The 17738-nt window shown below is 40.0% G+C and overlaps 1 protein-coding gene across 1 annotated transcript in view; it reads left to right on the forward strand.

The window, feature by feature from the left end:
- The window catches only part of LOC134531985 (adenylyl cyclase 78C), a 504301-nt gene that overhangs the window by 365754 nt on the left and 120809 nt on the right, over positions 1 to 17738 (forward strand). Inside the window, exons 5-8 of the mRNA XM_063368091.1 lie at positions 5776 to 5946; positions 8281 to 8460; positions 10755 to 10942; positions 14911 to 15103. Of these exons, the coding sequence (XP_063224161.1) occupies positions 5776 to 5946; positions 8281 to 8460; positions 10755 to 10942; positions 14911 to 15103 (732 nt within the window). The remainder of the gene's footprint in view (positions 1 to 5775; positions 5947 to 8280; positions 8461 to 10754; positions 10943 to 14910; positions 15104 to 17738) is intronic.

The raw sequence follows: 17738 nt of genomic DNA on the forward strand, positions 1-17738 counted from the left end.
GCTGACTCTAGCTTTAGATAAGAAATTTAACTATGCGCCCATGTTATAAACCTTAATTATCTCTACTAACTGTAATACAGGCAGGCTTCTAAAATTAAATCTAGCACAAAACGATCATTTGCTGTGGGAGTAGTTACTCGTTATTTTGTGATCCAAACAACAAAGTTCCTGCAAAGTTATCAAATTTACCATTGTGCCACATTCTCAGCAAAAACATATACTATGAGCTTTACTTAGAAATTGATTGACACTAATTGGATACTGATGCAGGAGTTTGCTTCTTCTTAACCCCACTTTCGAAAGGGGGAAAAAATGGTTTCGTGAGTATATCTTACATTTACGTCGTAACTGCTGTTATCAAGGGACGATAATTTCAAGTTTCAAACAATTTCCTCTCGCCTTCCATATCCGTAATATGCCTTCGTTGATACAGGAGAGGGAGAGATTATTTTGTAGCCGAAACACAAGGAGAACAACAAAGTTGCTCGTTCTATCTTCCTTCCCTTCTAGCTTTCAATTTTCTTTAGAGTGTTCATACGTGATGGTTCTGAATTCCAGGAAAAAAACGTAGAGTGGTGATTCCTTGTGAAAAATAAATTAGGGTAGACAAACACGACCCGCAAAAATAATGGCCTATCGCGAAATTGAAGGGAGATAGGCAACCTTGAAAATCGAACTTTCAAATAGTTTATTTCACTATAGTAGATTCCAGACTTCCGCTGCAGTTATTGAATAAACTGCCTTGGCTTATTTAATATGAGCCTCGTTGAAGTGGTATATTGTTTCGCGCTGTATTGCAACAGGCATCTTCAAGGTTTAGATATCAACGTTGACGATAAAGTATATTATTATATTTCGTAACCTCAAAGATGCGTGCTGCAGAGCGGACCGAAGTATACAACTTTTACGTGGTCGAACCTTTAAGGCCATCATAGTTTCTTTCGTAATGCATTATGCATACTTGACATAAAACCTTCCCTTAAAACACGTTTTTCCCACACGCACACAGATATTTCCCAAAGCACATATTGTACAGCTGACAGGTAAATAATCACGAAGTCTCTTTTTGACGTGACAACGTCTAATAAATCGATGAACGCCGGCTGCACGCACGAAAAAGGGTCCCGTTACGCACATTGTCCCGTTACGCTGTGTCCTGTAACGCTCATTGTACGCTTGCGCCGCATTTATCTCTCTTCCACTCGATTGGAACAACCATCGATTTGACTTTTTCGAGGCACATTAAATTTGAAAAACTCCCATTCGTTTCCTACTTTTCCTATCATCGTCCTATCCTTAACAGAATAACATAGATTGGAAGAAGTTAAATAGCAAACATGTACAAAAGTTATAGTTAAAATAATCTGTTCATTAAAGTAATAAACATATTTGAATTAATGAGTGCAAATAAAAGTAAATTTATGAATTAAATTGTAGATTTAATTTCACTCCTTCTTTGTATCCATACAAAATAGTGATAATTCAATAAAAATTATTCAACTTTATTCATAAAAGTATACAATCATTTCATCAATGTTTTATTATGACGTCACGTTAAACTATCGTCCGTAAACCGACTTTACAGACAACCCTTTTTTTTTTTTTTTTTTTTTTTTTTTTTTTTTTTTTTTTTACTTTTTGATGTGTACACTTCTTAGGTCTCGGTGTACAGCATTTGGTAGGAGTGATTTCGTGAAAATATAACGGATTTCGATGAATATCTGGTGTAAAGATGGCGGACCGACATGTAGCAACACAAACCCGTATATACGTACTTTATTAAACATTAGAGAACATACAAAACGTATAGGTGTGCCAAACGAAACATTATGACAGTGAATCTAGCCTGGAATATATTTGGTATACTAAAATACCTATAGATAAAAGTAATGTCAAGTTTTAAAATACCTAAGAAATCTGGCATTACAATGATTATAATACATAGTCTCCTTCTAAATTCCCAAGAGGCTTAGTATCACAGTTGTAGAGCGCACATTAATAACATAATATAATAATATTGTTGAATAAGCTTAATAAATACAAAGTTTGTTTGTATGAAGTATCTACAGGCATATTTCAACCGTTTAAGCACAACATATACTTAATGTAATATTACATATTTTTGAATGTTTCAGGTATTTTTTTAGTAATAAAATAGAATTATAACTTCTAACGGGTGCAGAAAATTTGTAGTATTAACTGTTTATTGGATTTAAACAAGATGGGCAGTTTTTTAATCAAATCACGTACAAAGCCGTTGTTTTATCAGAGCCGTTTTTCTAATAGTTTAAGACTTACGGTTGTTTCTTGCTGCTCATTGGTATCTGCGTTTGATGGTGGCAAGCGACGTTTACAATGCAGGCAGCAAATTCGAGCGGTGGGCGCAGAAAGAAGTGTAGGCTATGTGATCCGCATCCATGACTGTTTTATTTAAAAGTTTATTTATCACGCTTGGCATTATTTTAAAGAATTATACATTAAATTTCGTGTCAAAGTTTCATATTATAGGTTTTGATGCAGCATGAACGACATGAGAACACATGAATTTGCTCGTCACTGAGGTTATATGTTTACATATCACTTGCGAGAGTACTGACTGACTGGCTCACGGTTTTTTTATAGTAAATTTCGCTTGAGCGAACTGCACCAAGGCAACATTTTTTTTGTCAATTTACACAAAAAAATTGTGTTTATTGCAATCGATAATATAATATCACCTAAGAGTTGCATTATTCGTTCAGTAAGAACACGAAATCATCAAGTTCTTATTGGACCTGTAAAGATGCGAAAACAGATTTTTTGGCTGGTCATAACCAATAAAGAAAAATTAATGCAAACCTAGGTAAAGTACGTAGGGAATATAAATACTTTAAATTGGTAAATAAAAACCTGGAATCCTTAAATTCCATCAAATGTTCAGTATTCGAAGTATTTTATATTCGAGAAAAAAAACTTAATAAACAATGTTGGATGAAATATAGTAAATGAAATCAGTACTGACGACTTTGAAGTTCATGCGTGTGTGTGTATGTGTATTTTTATACCTCTCCTGTAACATTTCATCAAAATATTTTAACTGAAACATATAAATAATTATGTAAATAAACATAAAATATGTATTGATTCGGTACGCTCATTTCGTGGTATGAACATTTGAAGAGCTGACTGTAAATTCGTAGGTACCAATTCCACCTTAGGCTTAGGCGTTGAGCTGACTCCAACTTTAGATAAGTAATTTAACTAGGTTCCCATGTTGTAAACCTAAAATACCCACAACCAGGACTAGTAAATTAAGGCCCCTGCCTACTCTTGCACACATACTGTGTGCAGTGATCCAAAATAATCCACGCGATTTTAAAACTGCTCAAGACATCTGAGTGGCGTCAGTTCACGAAATGCATTTGAGAATATATTAAGATCGCATCGGTATTAATGTTTCCATATTTTGTTTATAAACTGTACTTTTTTAAAAGTTAAAATGACTAAAAAAATGTTTTAAAAATAATATTAAGTTACGAAACTCCCGGTAGCGATCCTTGATGTCACTAAAGGGACTTGCAATAAACCTTTATCTTAATTGACCAGTCATACTTGGCTATGGTCACCGCTCAAATGTCAAAGTTGATCCGTGCACGACGAGAAGACTGCGCTCCAATTCAGAGCCTTGCGCTTAGAGGCGACAGCGCGCTAGAAGTACCATCGAGCGTCGCTCTAATCGCTAGCGGGCACCTGAACTTCAAATCACTACACAAGTATAATGTATACTTGGCTTGCGATATTATGATCATTGCCAGACCTTTGGCCACCCCTAGCCTACGTTCTTCCGGCTTTAACCCTCCCGTGTCAAGAAAAGTGTTTGTCAGTAATTAACGCCGTCTATTTCGTAACGTGTATTTCCTGGCCTCCAACTGGTCCACTCGCACCAGGGCCGTAGCGAGGACTTTGTAATTGAAACGGTCCAGTAATACCTTAAAACATTTTTTTTTTTAATTTGTAAGTTTTCTTTTTAATTGAGTTGTTTCATTGTCACACTGAAATTTCAGGTAATAGTAGACTGTTAAAAGTCATACACATAGAAATTTTGCTTGAGAAAATAAAACCCAAAATTTTATATTATAGTTTTTATTTAATTGTTTTAAAAACGTTTTTCTTAGGTCAATTGTTTATGTTTTCGGGAAAACTAGTCATAATTAAACATGTAGGGTTGGCCATGGGGATTTTTGTAACAAAATAAGAAAAAACTTCACCTATTCTATTCAAAGCTAAGACTCAATTTCCTGTATAAGTGCTTGAGGGTGAAGTTTTTATTTGAACCATTTTTGGTGGGGCTATTGGAATCATTTCATCATTTCAACCCTTCATTTTTGTTTATATTGCCTCTATGTTTTTTTTATTTTTTTTTTTTTTATTTTTTTTTTTTTAGGTTTATGGTAAATAAATGAAATCAAAAAATGGATACAATACCTTGCAACAATTTTTTTTTTAATTTTGGAAGTAAAAAGTACATAAATGTTATAAAATTAAACGTAATTCAAATTTATTTGATTTAATGTTTATTGTAAATTTATTAACTGCACCAGCGGGGTGGCAACTCAAATATCATGTTATGTACACAAGTAGTTGTTAGAATCGACATGACATATAACGTTACTTTAGCTAGCTAGTTCGTTTGTCAATTTATAGAGACCATTAATAGTTATAATAAATAATAGTTGAAACGTTAATGAATTAAATGTATGAGTTTTAAAAAATATTTTTATATATATTATTGTTTGTTTAATTTTGTTTTTTTTAACGGTAATATGTTACGACCTGATACGCTTCGATAATAACTGAAGCAAATGAAATTAGCAGGTATAATTAGTCCATAATGTGAAGAAGAAATGCTTTTAAATTTAAAAAAAAAAAATTCAGCGTTCTGAAATTTTTTCGAGCATTCTGAAAATACACAAGCATTGAGGTGTTTATTATTATAAATACTCTATTAAGCGAGACTAACAGTTCGAGCTTCAAAATAAAATTGTTGACAATCGATTTTTTTGTTCGATACATTCTATCATCAAGCACACTTTCAGTCATGTTACTTCATTTGTAGATTCATAGATGGCAGTGTAGTCGGTGACTGAATGCGGCTACAGGTATGCTCCCGGTAAAAATTAAATTGTTATAGTTTATAAACACATTTATTTAGGGTTTACATTTTCTACTGCAAAGATTTTAGACTTTAAAAAATTAGCGTGTTGAACTTTAATTGATTGCCGTATAGAGGGGAAGAGAACAGATTTGTCAGTTAGTCGTTCCGCGGTCGGCGTGAAAACAAAAAAGGCTGAGTTTCCAGTCTTTAGGACATATTGTCGTTAGCGGCGGATCCAGAGGTTCACCTCGGAGGGGGCACTCTAGGATTTCAGAGAAGCCAGAGAAAAAATGTCTTAAAATTACTAAATTTGTATTTAATCTACACACACTACACATAACATCCAACCACCAGATATGATGATTATACAAGAAATTCGTAAATTATATTGAAATATTTTTTTGGTTCCAGAAACAATCATTTTTGTCGGCAATATTAATGTAGCAGACAACTGGTTTTTTCGGGGGGGGGGCACCAGGGGCAAGTGCCCCTGGTGGCCCCTCCCCCCTTGGATCCGCCACTGGGTCGTTGACTGACCAGCATCTTCGCTGACGACGATGTGGCGCGAGGCACACCGAGGTTCCAAGAATCGGATGTCTCGAACGCGGGGTCGACTGGTGTTGTGGTGCGCGGGTGCGCAGGCGCGGTGTTCAAGCGGGGCTTCGTCTACAAGGGCATCTACTGCCCGTCGCTGACCAACAGCTTCCGGGAGAGCCACCTGGAGCTGGCCTACCAGCGCTACTCGCACCGCCAGCGCCAGAAGTCGCTCATCGTCGTCAACGTGGTCGACTCGCTGCTGAAGGTCGTGCTGGGTGAGTGCCCCACCCCCGGGAACCACACACAACTTAGAAAGTCACAACTTAGAACGGTCATAACTTAGAAAACTTGGAAAAATCCACGTAACTTAGAAACACACAACTTAGAACGATCATAACTAAGAAACACACAACTTAGAAACACACAACGCAGAACCACACAACTTAGCAATGTCATAACGTAGAAATTCATAGCTTATAACTATCAAAAATTAGAAACACACAACTTAGAACTGTCATGACTTAGAAACACGCAACGCAGAACCACACAACTTAGAAACGCCATAACGTAGAAAGTCATAACTTATAACTATCACAACTTAGAAACACACAACTTAGAACTGTCACAATTTAAAAACACGTAACTTAGAAACACTCAACGCAGAACCACACAACTTAGTAACGTCATAACGTATAAAATCATAACTAAGAACTATCACAACTTAGATACACACAACTTAGAACTGTCATAACTTAGAAACACGTGATTTAGAAACTCGCAACGCAGAACCACACAACTTAGAAACGTCATAACATAGAAAGTCACAATTTAGAACTGTCATAACTTAGAAAATTCTAAATTTTGTGTTTCTAAGTTGGGTGTTTCTAAGTTATGACAGCACCCCCCTTCCCCCCCCCCCCCCCGGGACCGAACAATCCGTCACGTGACCCGCAGCCAATCAGGCGGCCCGGAAAATTACATCCGTCCGTCGAAAGTTCATAAGTTCCTTGATGGTGGCAAGCAACCTTTTACGATTGATTCATTCAGCGAGATCTAGCGGCGGGAGCAGAAAGTAAGTGTGCGTGTGTGATTCGCGTCTCGAAATTTTGTTATATAGCTATATTATTTGAAAGCGAATATCTTTTGTCGAGCAGTATATTTATCACGCTCGGCATTATTTTGCAGAATTATTCTTTAAATTTCATGGCCGAGTTTTGTATTATAAGTTTGTTTGCAACGTGAACATCATGAGAACACACGAATGTGATCTTTACCGAGGTTAGATTTTTACACATCACTGAAAGACTCGCTCACATTTTTGTTTGAACATTAAAAAAAATAGCATTATTTGAAATTTGGTATTATTCATTTAACTTTCTTAAGAGATGCTCAATATTAAAAAAAAGTGTTTGCTTCGTCTAACTTTTCGCATTATTTTCAGATACCTATAAAAAAACTACTTTAAAATCAAACCATAAAATATAAGACCATGGTTCTTACAAACAAAATCACATAAAAGAATTAACATGGTAAACAGTAATGAATTTTGTTCAGATTACAGAACAATATTGGTAATTTCACACGAAATAAGTCTTTATTTTTTAATAAATACCACCTTGAGCTTGAGCCATATGGGCATTCGTTCTAAGAGCTTCTTAAGAACACACGTGACTTAAAAACTGGTCACGTTCTATTATTGGTGTCTGTTCAAAAAAAATTAAGAGTGTTTTACGGTAGGAATGATATTTCTGTTCCAAAAGTTTTTTTTAAACTATATATACTTGAGAGTTAAAATGGCTTATACATCTGTTTTTGGGATGACCTCGAGGTAGGGATTAATTAAAGCACAATAGGTAGTGAAACACCACTTTATCTTCATTTCTACGTCATAATTTGTTTTGATCACCAATTAAATCTCATAGTTGCTTGACAGGAGGTCGTAAAGACAGCGCGTCAGTTTAGATCCATGCGCTTAGAGGCGATAATTCACTACATGTAGTAGCAAATGTGACTCCTATCGCTTCGCTCCACTTTAGCATGATGCTATGTCACCAGTGGTAATCTTTATTGATAACGATAATGGTGAATGTCTCCACTCCCCACAATCACCCTTAAGTAAAAAAATTACAGAGCTACAACAAATATTAATTTTCTTCAGTCTTTGAAATCGCTCCAATCTCAATGAGTAGAGACTGGAAAAATTCGCGTATTCATTTCGCGATAGGCTAAAATACAAATAGTTATACCTCAGTGCTGCCTCTGCTATTGGCTCACAACTCACCTGGGTGACTCTGGGCTAATGAGAAACACCCAACCAAAGCTTTATCGAATCACAGGCTGCTACGTTGGGACGTCTCACAAGATAGCAGCCAATGAGTGGGTGGCATTTGACCGAGTGTACGTAGAACTATGGAGTTCATCCTGCTGGTCATTGAACCCGCGAATTTTTCCGGTCCCTATCAATGAGTACAAAATGTTTTTTTAAGAGGCTTTTATTTTCTAAAAATGTGAAACTACACTATTAACTGGGACGTATTCCATATCATCCAAAATCCATACGGTCGTCAGACCTCCCGAGAAGTTGAAGATGGTTTGGTCGCTGTGTCCAGGAGTGGTGTGGGCTCTGGACAAGGACCTTGAGGAGGTGCCCTCTGGTGAGGCGGTGGCTTGGACCACCTGCTCCATGGCCGCCAACATCACGGTGTGCGTGCTGGGCTGGTGGCGCTGCTTCGCCAACAACTACCTCCACTGGGCCGCCATCTGCACCTGGTTCCTGCTCAACGCCCAAGGTAGGCCTGCCATCAGCGCCTGGTTCCCGCTCAACGCCCAAGGTAGGCCTGCCATCTGCGCCTGGTTCCTGCTCAACTCCCAAGGTAAGCCTGCCATCTGTGCCTGGTTCCTGCTCAACGCCCAAGGTAGGCCTTCCATCTGCGCCTGGTTCCTGCTCAACGCCTTAGGCCTGCCATCTGCGCCTGGTTCCTGCTCAACGCCCAAGGTAGGCCTTCCATCTGCGCCTGGTTCCTGCTCAACGCCCAAGGTAGGCCTGCCATCTGCGCCTGGTTCCTGCTCAACGCCCAAGGTAGGCCTGCCATCTGCGCCTGGTTCCTGCTCAACTCCCAAGGTAGGCCTGCCATCTGCGCCTGGTTCCCGCTCAACTCCCAAGGTAGGCCTGCCATCTGCGCCTGGTTCCTGCTCAACGCCCAAGGTAGGCCTGCCTTCTGCGCCTGGTTCCCGCTCAACTCCCAAGGTAGGCCTGCCATCTGCGCCTGGTTCCTGCTCAACTCCCAAGGTAGGCCTGCCATCTGCGCCTGGTTCCCGCTCAACGCCCAAGGTAGGCCTGCCATCTGCGCCTGGTTCCTGCTCAACTCCCAAGGTAGGCCTGCCATCTGCGCCTGGTTCCCGCTCAACGCCCAAGGTAGACCTTTCATCTGCACCTGGTCACTGATTAATGTGTGAGGTTAGTCTGTCATCTTAGCATGGTTCCTTTATACCATGCAAAGTGCTGAGCTCGCAATGTACAATTATCTGCCTGTGGTACCTTCTCAACATGTAATGCTGCAATCCCTCGGCTGCTCAGTGTTTTACTTATGAAATTACATAAAACAGTAATAATAGATGGTTATATATGTTATACATTTTTGCTGACATTATAAAGCCACATCACGGAGGGTGTCACGGCAGGGTGATCCTGTGATGGTTTTCCATTTTCTTTCGTAGTAGGAAGTGGATGAACAACACATACTCCTGAATCAAGACACATTTAAACAATCCCCAACCCTAACTAAAAGCTCTTACCAACCACTGAGTCAATAGTTAGACATATGTCTAAAAATAGCCTCTTAAGTACATATATAGTATATATGTGTGAACTTCCTAACCATAAAGGTATTGTGTTCACCAATTTAATACCATAACTTCAACAGCTAACATTCAGAACTTAGCAACTAAAGATTAATGGCAAGCCGAGGTACCATAAACCCGAATACATATACACATGCTGTTTCCAAATTCATAGTACATACATTACGGGGTTGATAGAATACAACTATACGTTCAAAAATCGCCTACTATTATACTCGGAAATGAACAGGTGAAACATGATAGGGCGGTACATGATGAGAAACAAGACAGAAAGAGACAAAATGACAGCACATGAAGTCAAGGAAAATATAAAATTTAACAACTTCCAACTACATAAATCTCAACATCATAACAATTGCTTACAATAGCAGCTTCAACACACACACGTTCTGTAAAATCTTTGTGCTTCATTTTCATTGCCGTCAGCAAGCCCGTACGTGTACATGCATGTGAAACTTTTCTTGATTCGCATTCATCTCGTCGGAACTGGATGCTTATATAATTTACTAGAAATTGCCCTGTATTTCTTCCATTGTATACATGGTTTTCTTTTTTTGGTTGCGTACCACCAACCTCTAATGTATGCAGCACGAATTTTTAAACATTATGTACACGATGAGTCAGAATTTTACCGACTAACTTCGGCTACAAGTTCAAAACCAAAAATTAAGTTCAAATCATACAAATAAAACTTTTGATCTAAAAAGCCTTTGAATTTGGAAATGATCGACATTTTGATTGGAAATAAAAGGTAAAATATTTAAGGCGTAAAACTATGCATCTGGTTAATGTCTGGATAAGTGTACCGTATTCTACTACAACTGAAAAGCTTGTCCCTATAGTAAAATTTATTTCTTTAAAATAATTGTGTGTTGTAACACATCAGAAAAAGTATGTAACATAAAGGTTTTAACGCCAATTATTTAAATGTAATAAGTTTACGATGGAGACATGGTTGTTTAACTTTTTTTCAATTAAACATAATCCAGATCCTTATTGATCCATCTTAAATAATTACTCTATTATTTGCAAAAGGGAAACCAGTTGTTTAGCTCCAACTTGAAAGGCAAACACCAGCCTTGAGAAGCAGTTTAGACTATAGAGTTGTATTATGTTTTCGATCGTATTTTTTTTTTTTTTTTTTTTTAAGGTGGAAGATGCAGATGTGAAGTTTGTCGATAGAACTCAAGCAAGGCATGTTCTGCGTTGTTCCTTCTGTCAGGTTTCGTGGGCTCCGGCATCGGCTTCACGTTCCAGTACCAAGTGTGGTACGTGCTCTTCATCGTGTTCGTGACGTACGCCATGCTGCCGCTGCCGCTGCGCTGGTGCATGATCCTGGGCGTGGCCACCGCCGTCATCCACATCATCATCTCCGTCGTCAACATGTTCATCAACCAGATGGTGAGCATGGTGAGCGGCGCCTTCAAACACCGCGCGGAGCCGCTTTCGGCCCGGGATGATGACGGCACGCGCCGTGTCTGCGAGACACCCATACCTAGAGACCGGAAAAATTCGCGATTTCAATGACCTGTAGGATGGACTCCATGATCCTCCATGCACTCGGGCGAATTGCATCTGATCATTGGTTACTGACACGCAGCACCTGTTAACTGGGATGCTCGTGATTCGATACTTCTTTTGTTTACATTTTTTTTTTTCATTGGCCCAGAGTCCTTCATATATACTGTGGCCCAATCACCGAAGCAGCAAGAATGAAAGATTTTTTGGATTCTATCCTATCGTGAAATGAATGCGCGAATTTTTCAGGTCTCTACCCATAGCATTTGCTCGAGTGCATCGTGGAAAAGATTTTTCGGCACGTATTTCAAGTTTGATGACAGAAATCCTAACCTGTGATGTTAACCATCATCGGGCACCATTTCCACAATGTTTTGGGATCTTAAATATGGCCATGGTGAAGCAGAAAAAGACTTCAACTACTACACAACGTGCCATCTCCTGGCAATTCCTAACTCCATTTATTTTTACCCATACATCCATATATATTGTAAGAGTGCATCAGATGGAGCATGCGCTAGCAAAAAGGATACCAGACAAACTAGTCGACGATCGGCCATTTCCGCTTTACTGTGGCAGTCCTAAGATTCACTAAATGTTTTCTTATGGAAAAAAAAAAAGTTTTTTTTTCTTTCGATATGGTGCAGTAGCTGTTCCAACCCACTCATCTATAATCTGACTGTATGTTACCACCGCTCATGTAGCACTCTGACTTTCAGAAAGCTAGCAAATTGACATTCTGTGTGAGCTTTCTCTCTAGAAGTTAGGCACTCGCCCAAATTCTCGCCATTCTCTAGTGCAAGGTTTAGACCACACATTCGTGTGCATAGCCGAGTACATAGATTTCATTGACGTGAGACACATTTCACATATTCCTCCAAGTAATACTTAATTAGGTCACATTATTTTTTATTAGTTGTAATTGGCTTATAGTAATTCAAGCAATGCCAAACCACTCTGCAAGATCCTCTTAATTATTTTACGACAGCCAAGATTGAAAAAATTTCGGAAGCGTACGTAAAATTTGTTTTCAGTGTTGTGGGGAGGTGACAGAACCTCCTCGTCCGCTGTTTTTCTTTAAATTTATTTCCTTTTGTTGGTGGGAATTATAGCCTTTTACAGATATTTAAGGATTTTGTGAGTGGAGGATATATCCCCACTAACCCCTCTGCTTACGCCCCTGCAAAGGTACGTTACTGCATTTGAATGACGCCTGGCGCTAGATTCCGGGTTATTTGGACAGGTAGTAATGATTTTAAGCCAGTGAAAAACACTTTTCAAATAAATATGGTTGAATCACGTGTGACTTGAAGCGAAAGTGAAACGTGCCATCAGCCAATGAACCCATGAAAACCATGTACTTAGCTATGCACACATTTGTGGAGTCTAAACCTTGCAGCAGAGATTAATACCAATTTTGCAGAACTTTACGCATAGCAAGGAACCATCCCAGCATTTTGTTTCAAAATATTTTCGGGAATCCATGGGGGGAAAAAAAACTGAGCTTGGATAGATTAACAAGGATATGAACCAGGGTACTAATCAAGAGCGTATTCAGGACTGAAGGGCATTTGTCTTCGGAATTCAACCTTTTTTCATGAATTAGGTCGATCTATGGTGCCGTAAAAAATGAACAATAATAAAACTACGCACATTATTTATTTTAAAAATTCAATGGTAGTTTTTTATGATTACTGTAGTTACAAATGTTTCTAACTACTACAACTCCTCGCTCTGTGTATCTCAGTTCCGGAAGAGGATGGTGGGGGGCACCTGAATCCTTCTAAAGCCTCCCCCCCCCCTTCTTCCTCGGATAAACCAACTGCCATTCAAAGAAACCAAGTATCCAGGGACCAATAATTGAAACCCCTCGATCACATAGAAATATAAAGATAGTAAACTTCACTGTGGGCACAGATGTAAACGTGATCTGTGCATACCTATCGCATTACTTGTAATCAGGGTAAACTTAAGCATTAAAAAAAATCTCGAAATTCGGGCGAGGCCAACCTAATGCCTGAGCCCCAAATATTTTGCCCTTCCTTACCTGGGTACTTCCTTGGTACTTGCTGTTGAGCGAGTGTTTGAGTACTCATCAGAGATGCGTAACATCTAACCTCAGTAATGAGCAAATTCGTGTGTTCTCATGCTGCAAATACACTTGTAATACGAAACTCGGACACGAAACGTAATATATAATTCTTTAGAATAACGCCGAGCGTGATAAATACACGAAAAAATTGTGTTTTCAACATTTCTTGACGCGACTCACACGTTGCCTCCACACCCTCCACTAGAATTCGTTTCCGGAGCAGCTACATCGACTGTTAAATCATTTTATAACAGACTGAAATTTTAAAGTATGTAATAAAACGGCTCAGATGAAAGAGAACATTTTTTTGAAAAAAATAATGAACCCCCGGCTTTCGACAAGGGATTTCATTAAAATACTGCCCACATTGTTAAAATTCATTAAACATTTATATCTATAAATTTTCCCTTTGGCTTTGTGAACTTTGGTTTCGCGCCAACCGCCACAGATGGCAGCATCGTGGTAATACATTTCCATTTCAAGTGACGTCCGTCCGGGTCGTTACCACAACGCCAAAATACCACAACGCCGAACGTACAATAACGCCGAATGCCAAATTGACGACCGAAACGCCGACAGCTAGAAAACTGCTGTGTACCACAACGCCTAAATACGGTAACGCCGAAAAATATGCTGCGTGGATTAGGAGGGGGGGGGGGGGAGACACAAGAGCAAAATAAAAAACAACTGAATGGATTTGTGTGTGTTTCTTAAATGTATCTTAACGCCGAAATACCACAACCTAACCTAACCTAGGCTAGCCTAACCTTACCTAACCATACCTAACCTAACCTTTGTGGCAGTCCTGCAATTAAATTTTTCGGCGTTAATGTATTTCGGCGTTGTGGTAATTCGGCGTTGTGGTACACAGCAGTTTTCTAGCTGTCAGCGTTGTAGTCAATTTGGCATTCAGCCAGGGGCGCAACAACAAGGGTGGGGGGGGGCAAGGGTATTTCCCCCCCCCCTCCTCCTGAAACCTTGAAGTGGTGGCAAACGGGGGCAAAGAAAGTGCTGTGTAATCAATTTTTAGACAATAAAAATGGTTTAATAGCACCATTTTCCCACCTTGAAATACAAATTTTCCCGGGGGAGGACCCCCGCCCCCGGACCCCCCGCTTCAATAGGGGGGGGGGGATCGATGATTCTTTATAAAAAGGTATATTGCACCCTCCCCCCCTTTTGGAAATTTAGTTGTTGCTCCCCTGCATTCAGCGTTATGGCTTTCGGCGTTATCGTACGTTCGGCGTTGTGGTACGTTCGGCGTTTTGGTGCGTACCCCGTCCGTCCCACTCACCAGTACCTTTGAATATATATATATACTGTATAGAAGTCGCGAGTGGATAGGATTTACTCTACGTTTTTCAGAAGCGTATGATAAGCAGCTTGGGAACTTCACCGCTGCAGTGCGCTGCCGTAACGCCCTGTATCGTCTTAGTTGTTATTTAGACGTTAGAGCGCAGCACTGTCGCCCGCTGTCATTCCCCGCACCCCCCCCCCCCCCCCACCAATCATTCACTGCAGCTCATGGTCGTTCAACTGGAAGGGGAAGGGGTGTTTGAATAGTTCGACACTTGTCCGCTAGGGACCACCACAAGTCGATGCCCTGGAGATGGTGGCGATTGCGGCGGTGAATTAACCAACTACCTCAAAACCGTATTAGAAATTTTAACCTGGGCTGGCGACTTCTATACAGTATATATATTCAAAGCCAGTACCGAGAGATGAGACAGTGATGTTGTGATGTTGTGATGTGTGCCCCGCCGCGCAGGACGTGACGTCGAACCTGTACCAGCCCATCGCCAACTCGACGCTGTACATCGCCGTGAACTTCGCCGGCATGTACACCAAGTACCTGACGGACCGCGGCCAGCGCAAGGCCTTCCTGGAGACGCACCGCTCCATGGAGACGCGCTGCCGCACCCAGAGGGAGAACGACCGCCAGGAGAAGCTGCTGCTGTCCGGTGAGCGACTCCGTTTCCCCCCACGCGCGCGCTTTTTCCGCCATAGACAACATAGCACAACGCGGCGCACTCGCGAGAAACTGACGGGAGACTGCTTGCTCGACGCAGGGCCGCAACTAGAGTCTCTGGCACCCGGGGCATGAATGGATTCATGCGCCCCCCCCCCCTCCCCTATTTTTTACACATACCACACCAATAAAGGGGGGGGGTCCGGAACCCCTTCCACGGAAAAAATGGTGCTATTCAAGCATTTCCCATACCTACATGTAACAGTTTCTGTGCTACTGTACCTTCCATGCATGAACCCACTATGCCCATAAAGTAGTCCGTATAATCACTAGACTTGTTCATTAAATATGTTGAGAGACGTTATATTGTAAATCAGATTAGACATTCCTGGCATGCAAGTTAAAAAACTTTTTACCAGTTACCAGTTGTAGTAGGAATTACGATGCAAGCGATTTCGGCGCCCCCACAGCTTTGCCCGGGGCGTATGCCCCGCTTGCCCCCCCCCCCCCCCCTTCCCTATTTGCGGCCCTGGCTCGACGTGGGCCATATGTAGAGACCCGGAAATTTCGCGGATTCCTCTGGCCTCAGGATAGTATTCAAAGTTGTAGGTGTGCTCGACCCATGTTTACTTTCCCATTGGTTGATTTCTTAGAGAGAACATTTTATATCCTTGTTATTTGGCACTACCCGATTCGCTTACTTCTCTCCTAGCTGGGCATCGTTGGCTCACGGTCGTAGAGGGGCGTGTCCAGATAACTGCGATCCAATCACGAGCACAGTGAGACAGTGTGGAGGTTTGCATTCTAGCTTGCGACTAAACGAATCCGCGAAATTTTCGGGACTCTAGCCATATGTATAGGGAAGCCTTCATTTCACAGACGAGAGAACCACACCCGAAGTTCCCCGAAGTTCATGCTCGCTTTTTTTTCCCTCCGTTCTATCTCATTGTATAAACCGGTGTGGCATTAAATTTTGCGGTCGATTAGGATAGGTTAGCTACATTATAAATACTTTAAAACATTGTGGATGGTTGGTTATATTAGGTTCGTATAGCTACATTAAAAATACTGTAAAATCATTTTATGTTTGCTTAGCAAATAACTTTTTAATATGTAGCTATCCAGGGCTAGGAAACAGTTTACATGATTTCACAGTATCTTTAATGTAGCTATCCTAACCAAATCAACCGTCCACAATGTTTTAAAGTATTTGTAATGTAGCTAACCTAACCTAATTGACCATTAGTTATCATGAGTTGTCCAAAATATAAAAACCCCGAAGATGCAAGATCGGGCGTTTGACTCTCTCGTCTGTGAAAAGAAGGCTTCCCATATTTATACGCCCAAAACCTTGACCACGTCTGACTATGATCAGTAAGTGTGAATTAGAATCTCCGTCGTTAAAAAAAAACTGTCACTTTCATAACAAAAGAAATAAAAATCATTTCAAACTGTTTCCACATTGAAAATTCTACACTTCAGCCAATGTTTTGGGCATTTTACCAATATGGCACAACAGTTATATGAAAGAAAACAACGGCTTCACGCATGTCTGCACGTAAACTGGAAACTCAGGCCTATTAACGAGATTACGTTACTACAGCGTTCCTAGCGGCGCGAGCTGTAAGCATACGCGCGAAATTACAATTTTTTGTACTTTTTGAATGGGTGACTTAGGCCCGTGGAGGTATTAGTCTTAAGGTGTGCATGTCTGTTTTGTATTCGAAGTAAACTGAATAGCAATTGGATAGCAAAACAAATCCTAGCTGCATGAAGGCTTATCACACTACTGTTACAAATGCGAAAGTTTGTGTGTATGTTTGTTACTCAATCACTCCCGAATCGCTCGACTGATTTTTATGAGAGTTGACATATATCAATCTCATAACCTGGATAAACACATAGGCTACAATATTAAAATGAAATTCCATCCTTAATGGAGTGAAAAAGAGGTAAATTCATTTTTATAACAAAAATTGTAAGTGGTCACAGACGTACAAACAGGGGGTGTGTGTCATTTCTCTATGTCCGCCACACGGTCATATAGTAAGGTCTGGCAACTTCCTATTCTTCTTCTTGGTAAGACCCGTCCGCTCAGTGGAGCTCGCGCTGGCTAGCGAAATAACGGCGCTAAAAACAGTTATCTCTTTCTCTAACAATTTACATTTTAATGTGTTTTGGATTAAGCTGATTTTGTTATTTATCGATTTGATTGTAGGATATAGGTAAATTTTATTAGTAACGTGAATGTATTCTTATCATGACTCGCAAAAGTCGAATCTTTCGCAGAGCTCTGTACTATTACATAGGTACAGATGCTTATTGAAACTTTACTTTTAATATTTTATTTCGACTGCATAGAGAAAAGGAACACATTCCTGCACTAAGACTAATAATAATACTTACTTCTTTGGAACTGTACATTTATGCATTTTCTTTTAGTTTCATGTTTTACAATATTTTATCTGTGTAAGTATTTTAGCAGCTTCTTGTTAAATGTTATTGTCAAAGTTGCAGTAATTTCTATTTTAGAGATGATATTGTTCCAGCTGTGATATGTAAAACCTTTTTAGATTCCAGTTAAGTTAAGCAACTGGATTGGTTGTCAGTTTGTTTGGCGCACTATT

This window comes from Bacillus rossius, chromosome 5 (assembly GCF_032445375.1).
Source record: "Bacillus rossius redtenbacheri isolate Brsri chromosome 5, Brsri_v3, whole genome shotgun sequence".
Taxonomy (NCBI): domain Eukaryota; kingdom Metazoa; phylum Arthropoda; class Insecta; order Phasmatodea; family Bacillidae; genus Bacillus; species Bacillus rossius.